The 12,934-nt window shown below is 34.9% G+C and overlaps 3 protein-coding genes across 3 annotated transcripts; 2 read left to right on the top strand and 1 right to left on the bottom strand.

Moving 5' to 3' along the window:
• Positions 1-910: 910 nt before the first annotated feature.
• Positions 911-1,686, top strand: LOC307164047 (gamma-crystallin M2-like; the record flags this gene model as incomplete). The annotated part of the gene is made up of 2 exons (XM_079880443.1): positions 911-1,120; positions 1,414-1,686. Exons 1-2 carry the CDS (start codon positions 926-928, stop codon positions 1,684-1,686), a joined length of 468 nt encoding a protein of 155 aa, XP_079736569.1. The 5' UTR covers positions 911-925.
• A 3,122-nt stretch (positions 1,687-4,808) lies between these two features.
• Positions 4,809-5,424, bottom strand: LOC307164054 (gamma-crystallin M2-like; the record flags this gene model as incomplete). Its single annotated transcript, XM_079880449.1, has 2 exons — positions 5,185-5,424; positions 4,809-5,081 (listed from the first exon to the last, which is right to left on the bottom strand). The coding sequence occupies exons 1-2, from the start codon at positions 5,377-5,379 to the stop codon at positions 4,809-4,811; spliced, it is 468 nt and encodes a 155-aa protein (XP_079736575.1). The 5' UTR covers positions 5,380-5,424.
• Positions 5,425-6,928: 1,504 nt separating this feature from the next.
• LOC307164037 (gamma-crystallin M2-like) lies at positions 6,929-7,748 on the top strand (the record flags this gene model as incomplete). Its single annotated transcript, XM_079880434.1, has 3 exons — positions 6,929-6,958; positions 7,083-7,325; positions 7,407-7,748. The coding sequence occupies 3 exons, from the start codon at positions 6,929-6,931 to the stop codon at positions 7,677-7,679; spliced, it is 546 nt and encodes a 181-aa protein (XP_079736560.1). The 3' UTR covers positions 7,680-7,748.
• Between the last annotated feature and the right edge of the window lie 5,186 nt (positions 7,749-12,934).

The raw sequence follows: 12,934 nt of genomic DNA on the forward strand, positions 1-12,934 counted from the left end.
TTTCTATTTCAATATGTTCCTGTTACTCTCTACTGTGTTATACTGTGACCATAAACCAAAACATTCAATAAATGCAAAACATTTAATGTAATGTAAAATGTAATGTAAAACATTAAAAAATAAAAAATTTATCATTTTAAAAACAGACCATAGACAGGGACGAATTGTCATTCCAGCTAATTCATTCAGAGTGGTGGATCCTGGCATATGCAACACAGATTGGCAATATCTAGTTTCACTTATTGCATCCATTTTAAGTTCCATGACTGTAATAAGATTTTGAATGAATTTTGGTATTACTAGTAATTGGATATGAAATTGGATATGGCAGAGCTCAAAATTAATCTAACCTAAATAAGATCAACCACTTAGCTCTAGATATTTTGGATGATTCCTCCAAATGTATTCATTCAAAAGAATCTTTTCTGTGCCAAAAAGCAGTTTAAAATGAATTGGGGAAAACGCTGAAAACATTCCCCTCATTCTTGTTGAAAAAAAGGGAATAAAAAAGAAACCATTGAAACAGGTGGAAAGCATGATCTAGTCACGTGTAGAATGGAGAACACAGTTGACTACGTAAAAGGCCAGTGCACTGCAATGCTGGGTCAGGCATTCATATACAATAGGGGGGACACAGTCTTTGAACTGGGACAGGTATATAAAGGTAGCCAAGCGCAAAGAACAGTGCATTGGAGCCATATCAACTTGTTAACAGTTGACAGACTGACATCATGGGCAGAGTGCGTTCTTAACATTTTGATTTACATTATAAATTGTTATATAGCAACTTAAACATAAATTGTAATGTTGGTAAATTCCAAATATTCTTGTAGGATACATGATCAACCAATTAACACAATTTTTGACAAATTTTCAGGTCATCTTCTACGAGGACAGGAACTTCCAGGGTCGCTCTTATGAGTGTATGAGTGACTGTGGAGACTTCTCCTCCTACCTGAGCCGTTGTCACTCTTGCAGAGTAGAGAGTGGATGCTGGATGATGTATGATCATCCCAACTACATGGGAAATGGGTATTTCTTCAGGAAGGGCGAGTACGCTGATTACATGTCTATGTTTGGAATGAGCAACTGCATCAGGTCCTGCCGTATGATCCCCATGGTGAGTTCTATGAGCATTTGAGCGTGTCCATAATAAATCAACTTGGGGTAATTACTGTAAAAAAAAAAAAAAAATATATATATATATATATATATATATATATATATATATATATATATATATATATATATATATATATATATATATATATATATATATATATATAAACATTTTTAGATTAAATCTTTTTTTAAATAGGATCATTTCACAATGGTGATCTACAAATAGACATAACTAAACTGTTTCAGATGTTGTTTACTGTAAAAACTTAAATGACTTCTCTTCCACAACAGCACAGAGGATCCTACAGAATGAGGATCTACGAGAGGGAGAACTTCATGGGTCAGATGTACGAGATGATGGATGACTGTGACAACATCATGGACCGTTACCGCATGTCTCACTGCCAGTCCTGTCATGTGATGGATGGCCACTGGCTCATGTATGAGCAGCCCCACTACAGAGGCAGGATGTCCTACTTCAGGCCTGGAGAGTACAGGAGCTTCAGCAATATGGGTGGCATGAGATTCATGAGCATGAGGCGTATCATGGACTCGTGGTACTAGTGTTTTAGCATTATGATGAATTAATTTATCTATAAAAAATATAACAAAACAATTTCATGAAACTCGTTTCAGTGTCATTAATATTTGTATCCCCACAAAAATGCCTCATGAGATAATTCACAATCACAAAATGTTATTAAACACTAAAGACCTTACAAACGAGCATTACTTCAGATCTTCAGATATAAGAATGAGTGTCATGACGTTTATAAGCATAAGGCATGCCATAATTGTTTTTAAAAGTATCTGATTAACAAGCAAGAATATATGGAAGCTTGTTTCCGCCACTGAATAATAAATAAATAATAATAATTGCGACTTTTTATCTCACAATTTTGACTTTTTTTCTCACAAATGCGATATATCAAGTCAGAATTGTGACATTTTTTCTCAGAATTGCGAGATTTGAAGTCAGAATTGTGAGATATAAAGTCGCAATTCTGAGAAATAAAATCGCAATTGCGAGATATAAAGTCGCAATTCTGAGAAATAAAGTCGCTATTGCGAGATATAAAGTCGCAATTCTGAGAAATAAAGTCGTAATTGGGAGATATAAAGTCAGAATTGCATGATATAAAGTCGCAATTGCGTGTTATAAAGTCAGAATTGTGAGAAATAAACTATTCTGAGATAAAAAAAAACATTTCCCCTTAGAATTGGACTTTATATCTCACAATTGTGAGTTTATATCTCACAATTCTGAGAAATAAAGTTAAAATTGCGAGATGTAAATCGCAATTGTGAGATAAAAAGTCAGAATTGCATGATATAAAGTCGCAATTGTGAGAAAAAAAGTCTGAATTGCGACTTTATAAGACGCAATTGCGACTTTATTTCACGCAATTCTGACTTTATATCTCGCAATTCTGACGCTCGAGATGTAAACTCGCAATTGTGAGATAAAAAGTCGCAATTATCTTTTAAAATGTTTTATTTTGTGGCGGAAACAAGCTTCCATAAGAACAAATCAAATTTGTATTCAACAGCTTACAATATAAATTCAGCAATTGCATTCTCCACACACTACAAGACAGAAATGCAAAAACAGATCTCTCTCTAGTTTGACCAGGTGAGCATTGATTTTTATGCTGGTTTAAAGCCATCACAACCTCTGAGCAGCCTTATTCCAAAACAGCAACCCTTAAGAATAAAAAAATATCTACCTTCAAGTCAAACAAGTGGACACATGGATCAAGAAGCAGGAAAACAAGACATTTTAGAGTACACTTTAACAATTGTGGTTAAGGATTCTGTTAAAAGATTCTGTTTTTTTTTTTTTTTTTTTTTTTTTACTGAAAGCTACAATATGTAATTTTTCGCCGCAGAGGTCACATTTTCAAAACAAAGGCGAAGCTTGATGACGCTATGAAGGAGAGTGGAACGATGGGAGATATAACTGTATGTGTACAATATATATTTGCTTACCTGTCTATTAAAACACATGCGAGAGCAGAGTCTCTGTCAAGTTCGCGAAGCTCTCTCCATCCTGAAAACACCACGCCGATTTTTTGGGGGGGATTTTCTGTACTCGCAATCAATAATCGTGAACCACGATGACTGAACGACACAGTGGCTGCGAGATATATTATAAGCGGCCGTTGAAACGCTATTGAAATGAAATGCTAATGAAAGGCTAATGAATCTATGTATATATTTCTATGTTTTCTACAAGTGGAAACCGAGGTTAGTGTGGATATTACGTCATTGATAGGCGACAATGACAAGGGACGAGCCATTATTTAAAACTGGAATTTACAAATCCTTGGGAACTTTTGGGATAATGTACGTCCACAACTGCATTAATATATAGCACACTGTGAAAGTGTTTTTTGAATATTTTCTTACAAAATTCTTACATGGTACCGTTAATCTTTGCTAATTAGATTAGAATTGTCAAGTGAGCAACAGCAAGTGTGTAACACTGATCTGAGTGCTTGATGTTGGAGAGGTCAGAGTATGCCAGGTGACTAGAACTACTGGGAAAAAAGAAAGCATGCCCTAGTTGTCTCTTCTCCATTTAGTCACATGAATATGACAGAGTTCAAGCCCACTAAGCCCAGTGAACTCCCAGGGAGTTTGCCTTCTGATCACTTTCATTACACTGTAGATGATAACAGAGACATCGGAATTACACAGGGCTCTTATTTTCTCAGCGTTTGACTTTATACTGACACCTAAAGGCCAAACATGACAGGACATAGAAATCTCCGAGGCAGTCATTTTATCTGTTAGTCTATCCATTCTTAAATAGTAAGACTATTCAACAAGAGGGTGAGATATTTGGACAAAACGTCACACCTACCAACATCATTGGCAATAACAGTTTATTTTAAGTCAGCTAGCCACCTTATTCTTGCTAAAGTAAAAATATTTGCCTTGCACTCGTATTTTGCACAAGTAAAAATATTTGCCTTGCACTCGTATTTACGTATTGGTTGCAATCTGAAACTATTTTTTAAACATGAAATCAGTCTCAAATTATTTTAGTTATGATTATCTATCAGCCCACATTCATGGTGACATCAACCAAAATATTGTTTCCCCATACTTTATTTTGTGGTTTTCATAAATCGACATCAACTAAATATATATTTTTAATTAAATCTATTTCTCTCATGGCTAAACTGCAGTAGCCTTATGGTGCTACGTCACAAATCTCAGCGAATAAATACTCTTTTTCACCCCAGTTTTTCCCTTGAACTTTCTACTGATACCTACTGATGCATGAAGTTTGCTTATTAACTGCTTCTACTTCACACTAGAGTCTATATCCTTCTTTGGACTTAATTTTTTTATTGTGCTCATTTAGTTTGCACAGTTTTTATATTATTTTTATGTTTTATAAAGCACATTGAACCAATGAAACATGCTAAGCACATTCAACGTTGTTTTGTTGTTTCTATTTACAGATCTATCAAATTGCAAGACGTAAATGGTCATGTGATCTACACACGGCAGGCTCCATGGGCGCAATAAATAAAATAGCCTTTTGGTTTTGTTCAAAAGCACTGTCATTTTCTTTCACTTTAGTGTTTTAATGAAAAAAAAAAAATCTACTGAGTGCACCTTAAATTTATGGACTGGTTCAATTGTTTTTTATTGTAGTACCGCAAAAATACATTTTAAAAATAAGAATCATTGATACGCCTCATGCTCATGAATCTCATGCCACCCATATTGCTAAAGTTCCTGTACTCTCCAGGCCTGAAGTAGTACATCTTGCCTCTGTAGTGGGGCTGCTCATACATGAGCCAGTGGCCATCCATCACATGACAGGACTGGCAGTGAGACATGCGGTAACGGTCCATGATGTTGTTACAGTCATCCATCATCTCGTACATCTGACCCATGAAGTTCTCCCTCTCGTAGATCCTCATTCTGTAGGAGCCTCTGTGCTGCAAAGGTATGAACAGAAATTTACAATTTGTGCTAAATTGTTATAAGAGCATTTAGTGAACAGCTCTAAAGGGAGTAAAGTTGTATGTATTATGTTCTTACCATAGGGATCATACGGCAGGATCTGATACACTCATTCATGCCAAACATAGACATGTAGTCAGCATAGTCACCCCTCCTGAAGAAATACTGATTTCCCATGTAGTTGGGACGGTCATACATCATCCAGCAGCCACTCTCTATTCTGCAAGAGTGACAGCGGCTCAGGTAGGAGGAGAAGTCACCACAGTCACCCATACACTCATAAGAGCGACCCTGGAAGTTCCTGTCCTCGTAGAAGATTATCTGTTTTGGAACACAAAAGAAACAGTGAGAGACTTATGTACTTTTAAATGAGTAAAAGTAGCATCCTAAAGATGTACTATTGTTTTTATATTTAAGTATCAGTAGTACTCACCCTGCCCATGATGGTAGTGGTAGTCTTTTAGAGCACTTTCGTACTGGTACACTGACCCTCTGCTAATGTTAACCCTTACATTTATACCTTCCCAAACCTAAAGAATATGTGCCTCCTATTGTGGAAACTCCTGACAAAGCAGCATGGTATAGAGGCCCATGAAAAGCTAAAGTGCTTTTGTAAAATGTCAAATGTAACTGAATCTCCTGTTTCTAGGTTTACCAGTCTCAAGTAGCCAGTAGATGGGTTTGCATCTTGATGTTTCTTTTGTGTTGAACGAACAATCAAGTGAACCTACAGTCACATGAGATGTAAGCACAGCAGACTAGGCAATTATTCCTCTACCAATCCATATTTTCACTAAGAATTCATTGTAATATAACCCTCTTTACATTTCACCCGAGCTGGCAGATCAACTTGACAAGATTCCCAGCATATGCAGGTATGAAAAAAAAAAAAAAAAAAAAAAAAAACAATCTCATTTTCTTTCCCTGATACACAAGTCTGTTAAGTGTGTTCATTACTATGCTAAAGAGTAGGTATTGTAAACCTCTGTTTAAACTTCCTTAATCTAATATCTATAAATATACAAACACTATGGGCCTCCCCTGCATATACACACACACAGATATACATACATAAACTGAAGTAAATGAAGAAATAAAGAATTAAAGAAAATGAGACAATAAAAGGTAAAACGATTTTGGAAGCAAACCACAAAATCATTTCAAAATCAAATAATAAAGCACATATGTTTAAAAGGATAACATGTAGCCACAATCATTTTTCTTTTCACTTATATTACAAATATTGGGAAGAGGAAAATAAGTGTTTTTGACTAACTTAGAGCTGCTCATACTGTGTTCAAAGTCCAAATTCACACATTTGATCAATAGATCAAACCACCAAAAGTCTGTGTTGTAACATTGTTTTTGAAATGTTGAGGTATATTAGAACAATCTTCAGTCAGAAGAATTTAATTTAAAAAGTTATTTCTTAACCTAGCATGTTCACAAAAATACATTTCAAATGAGTTTAAACAAATTACCTTGCTAAAACCTATTGTCCTGCATCTCAATATATGTTTACACATTTCTTTAAATGTTATAAAATTATGGTATTTTAAACAGATCAATTTTGATTAACACTGGTTGACAAAATTAGAAATGTTATTGTGGAGTGTATATAACCTGTAGGTTCAGTTGAAATGGTCCACAATGAATGCACTCTAAACGTTTCCATACTGGTCTGCTGAGTCAGGAGGTTGTCCTCAATCTCAATAGCAAGCACACAGTTTTATTCAGTTCGCTCGGGTATAAAAGTAAGGGTGAGACCTGTCAGGAGGACAGAGCAGTGTAAACGGAAGAGCGTCCAATAATAAAATAAAAAATGACTACCACCAGCATGAGCACGTGCAGGGTAAGTAATCATATAAATAACAATGAAATACCGCTTTCTCTCTCTCTAGTAGAATGCAATTTTTTACTGAAATGCATGCATACCTCAAAATTCCTAGTTAACCTCTTATCTTTAATCTTCTCAGGCCGTCTTCTACGAGGACAGGAATTTCCAGGGTCGCTCTTATGAGTGCATGAGTGACTGTGCCGACATGTCCCCCTTCTTGAGTCGCTGTCACTCTTGCAGAGTGGAGAGTGGCTGCTTCATGATGTACGATCGTCCCAACTACATGGGAAATCAGTATTTCTTTAGGAGGGGCGAGTACGCTGATTACATGTCTATGTTTGGCATGAGCGACTGCATCAGATCTTGCCGTATGATCCCTATGGTAAGAGAACAATATATACTTCACAAAATGCTCTTATAACAGTTTAGCACAATTTTTACCTTTCTGTTTATATGTTTGCAGCACAGAGGATCCTTCAGAATGAGGATCTACGAGAGAGAGAACTTCATGGGTCAGATGTACGAGATGATGGATGACTGTGACAACATCATGGACCGTTACCGCATGTCTCACTGCCAGTCCTGTCATGTGATGGACGGCCACTGGCTCATGTATGAGCAGCCCCACTACAGAGGCAAGATGACCTACTTCAGGCCTGGAGAGTACAGGAGCTTCAGCAATATGGGTAGCATGAGATTCATGAGCATGAGGCGCATCAGTGATTCCTTCTATTAAAAAGTAAATTGTATTAATGTGAGAAAATTTGTGTTACTTGACAATAAAGCACTTCTGAACTACTCTCTTAAAACACTTTTGTTTAGTTTTAAGCATAGTGAAATGAAATCTAGTAAAACATCAAAGCCATGGCATGTAAGTACTTGACTAGGACGGAGAAACCATTATTTATTGGTCAAAAATGATGACTTTTATAATATTTCAAACAACTTTGGAAATCCTTTGCATGAAATTATGGATCACTCACTGTAGTCATATTGTTTGGTTGATATAGAACACAAGTAATTTGATTGAAATTGAATCCACTCTAATTGAATCTTCATTCACTTTGGGTCAGGATATCTTCAAACTTTCAGCCTGACAAAAAGTATCTGAATGGATTTTCTGTATACAAAATGGTCTATAAAATGTCAATGAATTTGACATGAAGTAAACAGGCAGTTTGGCTGTAACTTGGTAAGGCTTTCACCAATTGAAATAACATTTTGTAAGTGTCATTACCAACATTTGCTGACAATATGAGCAGAATAACCATGACCATTTACATGACTATGAAAAGGTGTAAACAAATATGAATATAGAATTTGTGAATTATAGCTTAACAAGACTATAAAAACTATATAAATATAGTCTATTAAGTTTGGAAGGTTGTAACAATTCAAGCAGAGTTTATCCATTTCCTTTAAGAGGCTGCAACTACATCTACAGGTTAGTTCATTAAAAATGTACCCCCTCTGACTACATCTCAGTCTGCATATTGTAGTCATATTATATTAACAGTCATGTGCTCTGAATGTGGCATTATATCACAGTCATGTCCAGAGGTGGAAAGAATAATAAAATATTCGTCTCAAGTAAAAGTAAGGACAAGTAAAATTACCGGTCTAAAAATCTACTCAAGTAAAAGTAAAAAGTATCTAATTTCTCAGAGTAAATGTTACTGAGTTACTTTTTTAACAGCGGGAGTGGGGTGGGGGACTCTCCCGTGTAGGGTTAACGGTATGAGATTCTCAGATACGGTATAAAACAATTATTAAATATATAAACGGTATTATTAAACAATGGTTATTATCAGTTAGAATGACAGTTAAATTAATGAAAATTAATTTTGGTTGAACAAATGCTTTATTATAACAAACTTGAAACCATTTGTTTGTTTATTAAAAATTCAATAATAGCCTACATCTAATCAACTAAATTCATTAATTGATTATGTATTAGATTAACAACTTATTTTTATCATTATTAATTTATTAAAATGTTTAAGAATAATAGAGTCCTATGGAATGTATTTGAAGAGTTCAGATGCAAAAGCCTCTAAGTGCCATCTGAAATTTTCTTCTAGAATGATCATTTTTATCAAGCTTGTATATTTAAGTTCAGTAATTTCACTTAAATGGCAATGAAAATTACCTATTGTCATTTAAGTGAAATTACAAAAAAACAAAAAATTAGCTTTTTGCGAGTTTTTTGTTCTCCCACCCTCCAATTAAAGGTACAATATGTAAGATTTTTGCATTAAAATATACCAAAATCACAAGGCCAGTGTTATATATTTTGTTAAGTTGATTACTTACAATATCCCAAATGTTTCCAACTATTTTTAAATTGTGAGAAAATTGCGATTTTAACCAAGGAAACGGGGCGTGTGAGCAGGGGTGAGCTGGGAGTCGCCAGTCAATGGCGTCATATCCGCGTTGCCCTCGGTTTCCGCTCATACTGCGTGGAGTCCTGGACAAATGCGGAAGTTGTAGTTGTAGCGTCTATCAAGCAATAAACGTTAGCCTGTTTCGTGCAGTCGTTATGGAACACAATTATTCTATACCGATTGCAGCTGGTTCTGTCAACAAAGACAAGTCCCATAAACGTAAAAGTCAATGTACGGGTATTATATCTTTAGGTTTGTTTAGTTTAGTTTATTGACATTGTTTATCACGTCTGGTGTTTATGGCCATGTAAATAAATATAGTGTGGCGAGCAGGATGAGGCCGAGGGCCGTGAGAGAGCGGCACGAGGCCGGTGGCATGATTACTGATGAGCGACACCTGCGCGACGCACCGGTCTCTTATCTCTCACGGTGGAGCGGAAGCATAAAGGGGGAGCGACGACAGTGAAGAGCGAGAGAGGACAGGCCTGAACTTGTGTTTTGTTTTATTGTGACAGCAGTCGTCCGTGAGGGGCTGCTGTCTTTTACTTTCGTTTTGTATTTGTTTTATTTTTATCATTAAAATGTGTCATGAATGTTCGCCTGTTCCCGCCTCCTTCTTCCCATAACATCTGAACTTCGTTACATATAGCATGTGTTATACATAAAGATTAATCAGTATTTTGGCAAATGATGTGGGTATGTTCGAATGTACTTTTACAACAATTGTTTAGAACACGTAAAACTGCGCAGCGTTATCACAACAATGAATTCGACAAATACAGTAACATCTATGATAACCAATTTAGTATTAAACCTTACTTTTCTTGCGGTTAATTCATTTTAATGAAATAAAAGCATGTCATTAAACGCAACATTTATAAAAATAGAACTTTACCTCATGCATGAACATGATTTTTCGATTCACGTCTGACTGATTTACAGTTCCCATCATTCCACCCTCCTTCACATCGTCATCAAGCTATGCCGTTGTTGTTGTTTGGAATGTAGCGCCCTCTAGCGGCAGAAAATCTTGCATATTGTACCTTGAATCAATGCAGTAGTTTCCGGAGCGCGATTTATTTATTTTTCCTCCCTTGTATTTTTTATTTTTCATATTTTTTATTATTTACTTTTTATTTGCTTCAAACTAAACATACTTAAGTAAAAGTAAAATAACAGATTTTAAAACCTACTTAAAAAAGTAGAAGTACAAAAAAAAATTACTCAATTACAGTAACGCAAGTAAATGTAATTTGTTACTTTCCATCTCTGGTCATGTCATAAAGTGGAGTGAAAACCAATAAACTTAAAGGGTTAGTTCACCAAAAAATAGAAATTCTGTCATTAATTACTCTCCCTCAGGTCGTTCCAAACCCCCAAGACTTTCCATCTTCGGAACACAAATGAAGATATTTTTAATAAAATCTGAATGATTTCTGTCCCTCCATTGACAGTTACGGAACTACCACTTTGACAATTCAAAAAGTTCATAACGAGATTGTAAAACGAATCCATGTGAATTGAGTGGTTTAGTCCTAATTTTCCGAAGAGACACTTTGTAAACTGAACAGATTTAATTTAGGCTTTTATTCACATAAAAACATTCACCAAGGCACACATCGGTTATGATAAACGGAAGCTCAATCAAGCTTGCTTGACTTACGAGAACCATGTCTCTTCAGAAAATTTGGACTAAACCACTCAGTTTACATGGATTAGTTTTACAATCTCTTAATGAACTTTTTGAAGCGTCAAAGTGGTAGTTGTGTAATTTTGTGTACAAAACTGGCTCAGAGTCAGATTTGTTTATAAAAAAAATCTTAATGTGTGTTCCCAAGATGAATTAAAGTTTTATGGGTTTGGAACAACACAAGGGTGAGTAAATGATGACAGAATTTTCATTTTTGGGTGAACTATCCCTTTAACTTTTTTAGAATAATTAAAAGGAATATTTCAGGTTTTATACTGGCTCTATCAACAGTTTTTGCAGAAAAAATATTGACTTGTATCATATTTTATGTCACATCTTACGTCATCTTCTCAGTTCTCGCGCATGCGTCGTGGCAAAGCAAAAAAGAGAAACAAAAACAGAAACAAGTCCTATAAAACAAGACCAAACTGACTGAATATATGAAAGGTTACTTATAAAAAATAATAATAAAAAGTACACGTCATCACCAAAGTCATCACCAATCAGTCATTTCTCAATATCCTGGATCTGACAGACCTAGATTCGGAAGACGAATATCCTCTGCTCTCTCCACCAACTTCACTTCAAAAAGGTTAAGGAAACTAGTTTAGGAAAATATTTAATAATATATAACACATTTGTAATTGAAGCATACAAATTGCTCAATCTGCAAAAAAAAATAATAATAAAAAAACGTTGTAAATTTATATCCATGTCTCTCTGTCCCTCTCTTTGTAAAAAAGAATATATACAATGTCATTAAAAACAGCACTCACAAACTGTTAAAGAGATTCATCTCTGCTCTACAATGTTATGTCTCCCTCAACTATTCAGCTAATTGCTGACAATGTTCTTCACAAACTAAATTAATTACCATCGCCAATCAATTCTCAGAACTGCAAACTATCAACTTTTCTACTTTCTAAAGGCTGAAATCTCTAAATTCTATAGATTAATTAATAAAATTGGATTAGGTGCTCTCATAAAAGCAATATCAGAATTTAAATATCTGCTATAAGATTTGTTCTAGCAACAGTCACTCCAAACACTCTGACAAGCGAAAGCGGGGGTCCTATTAAAGTCAGTTGAATATTCATGCTTGCTGTACTTTTGTCTGTGTTGATGAAAAAGAGTTATAAAAATTGTATAGACATGAAATGTTATTATGCAGTGTTACGTTGCACCAACACCAGGCCCCAGATGAATTAGGTCAGTTAAAATACATAGAAAGAAAAACATATGATTTGGTATCCAATGCAACCTAACATTTAAGGAAAATATATAAAAAAAAGTTTAACAAAAGTGACATACAGTAACTTGAAATGTTTTAAAAGCAATCAACAGTTACTGTAGTTTACATTAACATTAAACTTAATGATAAAAACAATTTGTTTGATAACTTCCTCCACAAGCCCAGGTTACACAAGCATATTTGGTTTGAGCTCCATTTTAGCTGTTTAAAATGCTTTCTTGTCATTGGAATTGCTTTACAAGCAGAAATTTCAAATTTTCTCCACCACAAGGCTTGAAATAATAACCCTTTCAGGTCTGTAGTAGCAAACTGTACCACTCACTACACCATGCAGCTGACTAAGGCTTTTTTAAACAATAGGAATACAAATTCTTTGGGAGTCCATATAGTATAAATAAGGCAACAGGCTGTTGTTACAGTAGCAAGTTTGGAATAACCACAACCACAATCATGCATGGAAAGGTAAGCCTTAAAAATTCTCAACATCTTACTAAAAACATGATTTATTTGCTGTTCTGATTTATAATGGTATCTCAGCTCTAATTGATATATAGAAAATAAAACACTGACATTCAAATAAAAGAAATCATTTGGATATTGTGTTGGGTGACATTTAATATAGTATCGATAAATAGTAATTAAGTCAATGCTGAACATTTTTTTAT

This window comes from Squalius cephalus (assembly GCF_949319135.1).
Source record: "Squalius cephalus genome assembly, chromosome: 9".
NCBI classification, from domain to species: Eukaryota; Metazoa; Chordata; class Actinopteri; order Cypriniformes; family Leuciscidae; genus Squalius; species Squalius cephalus.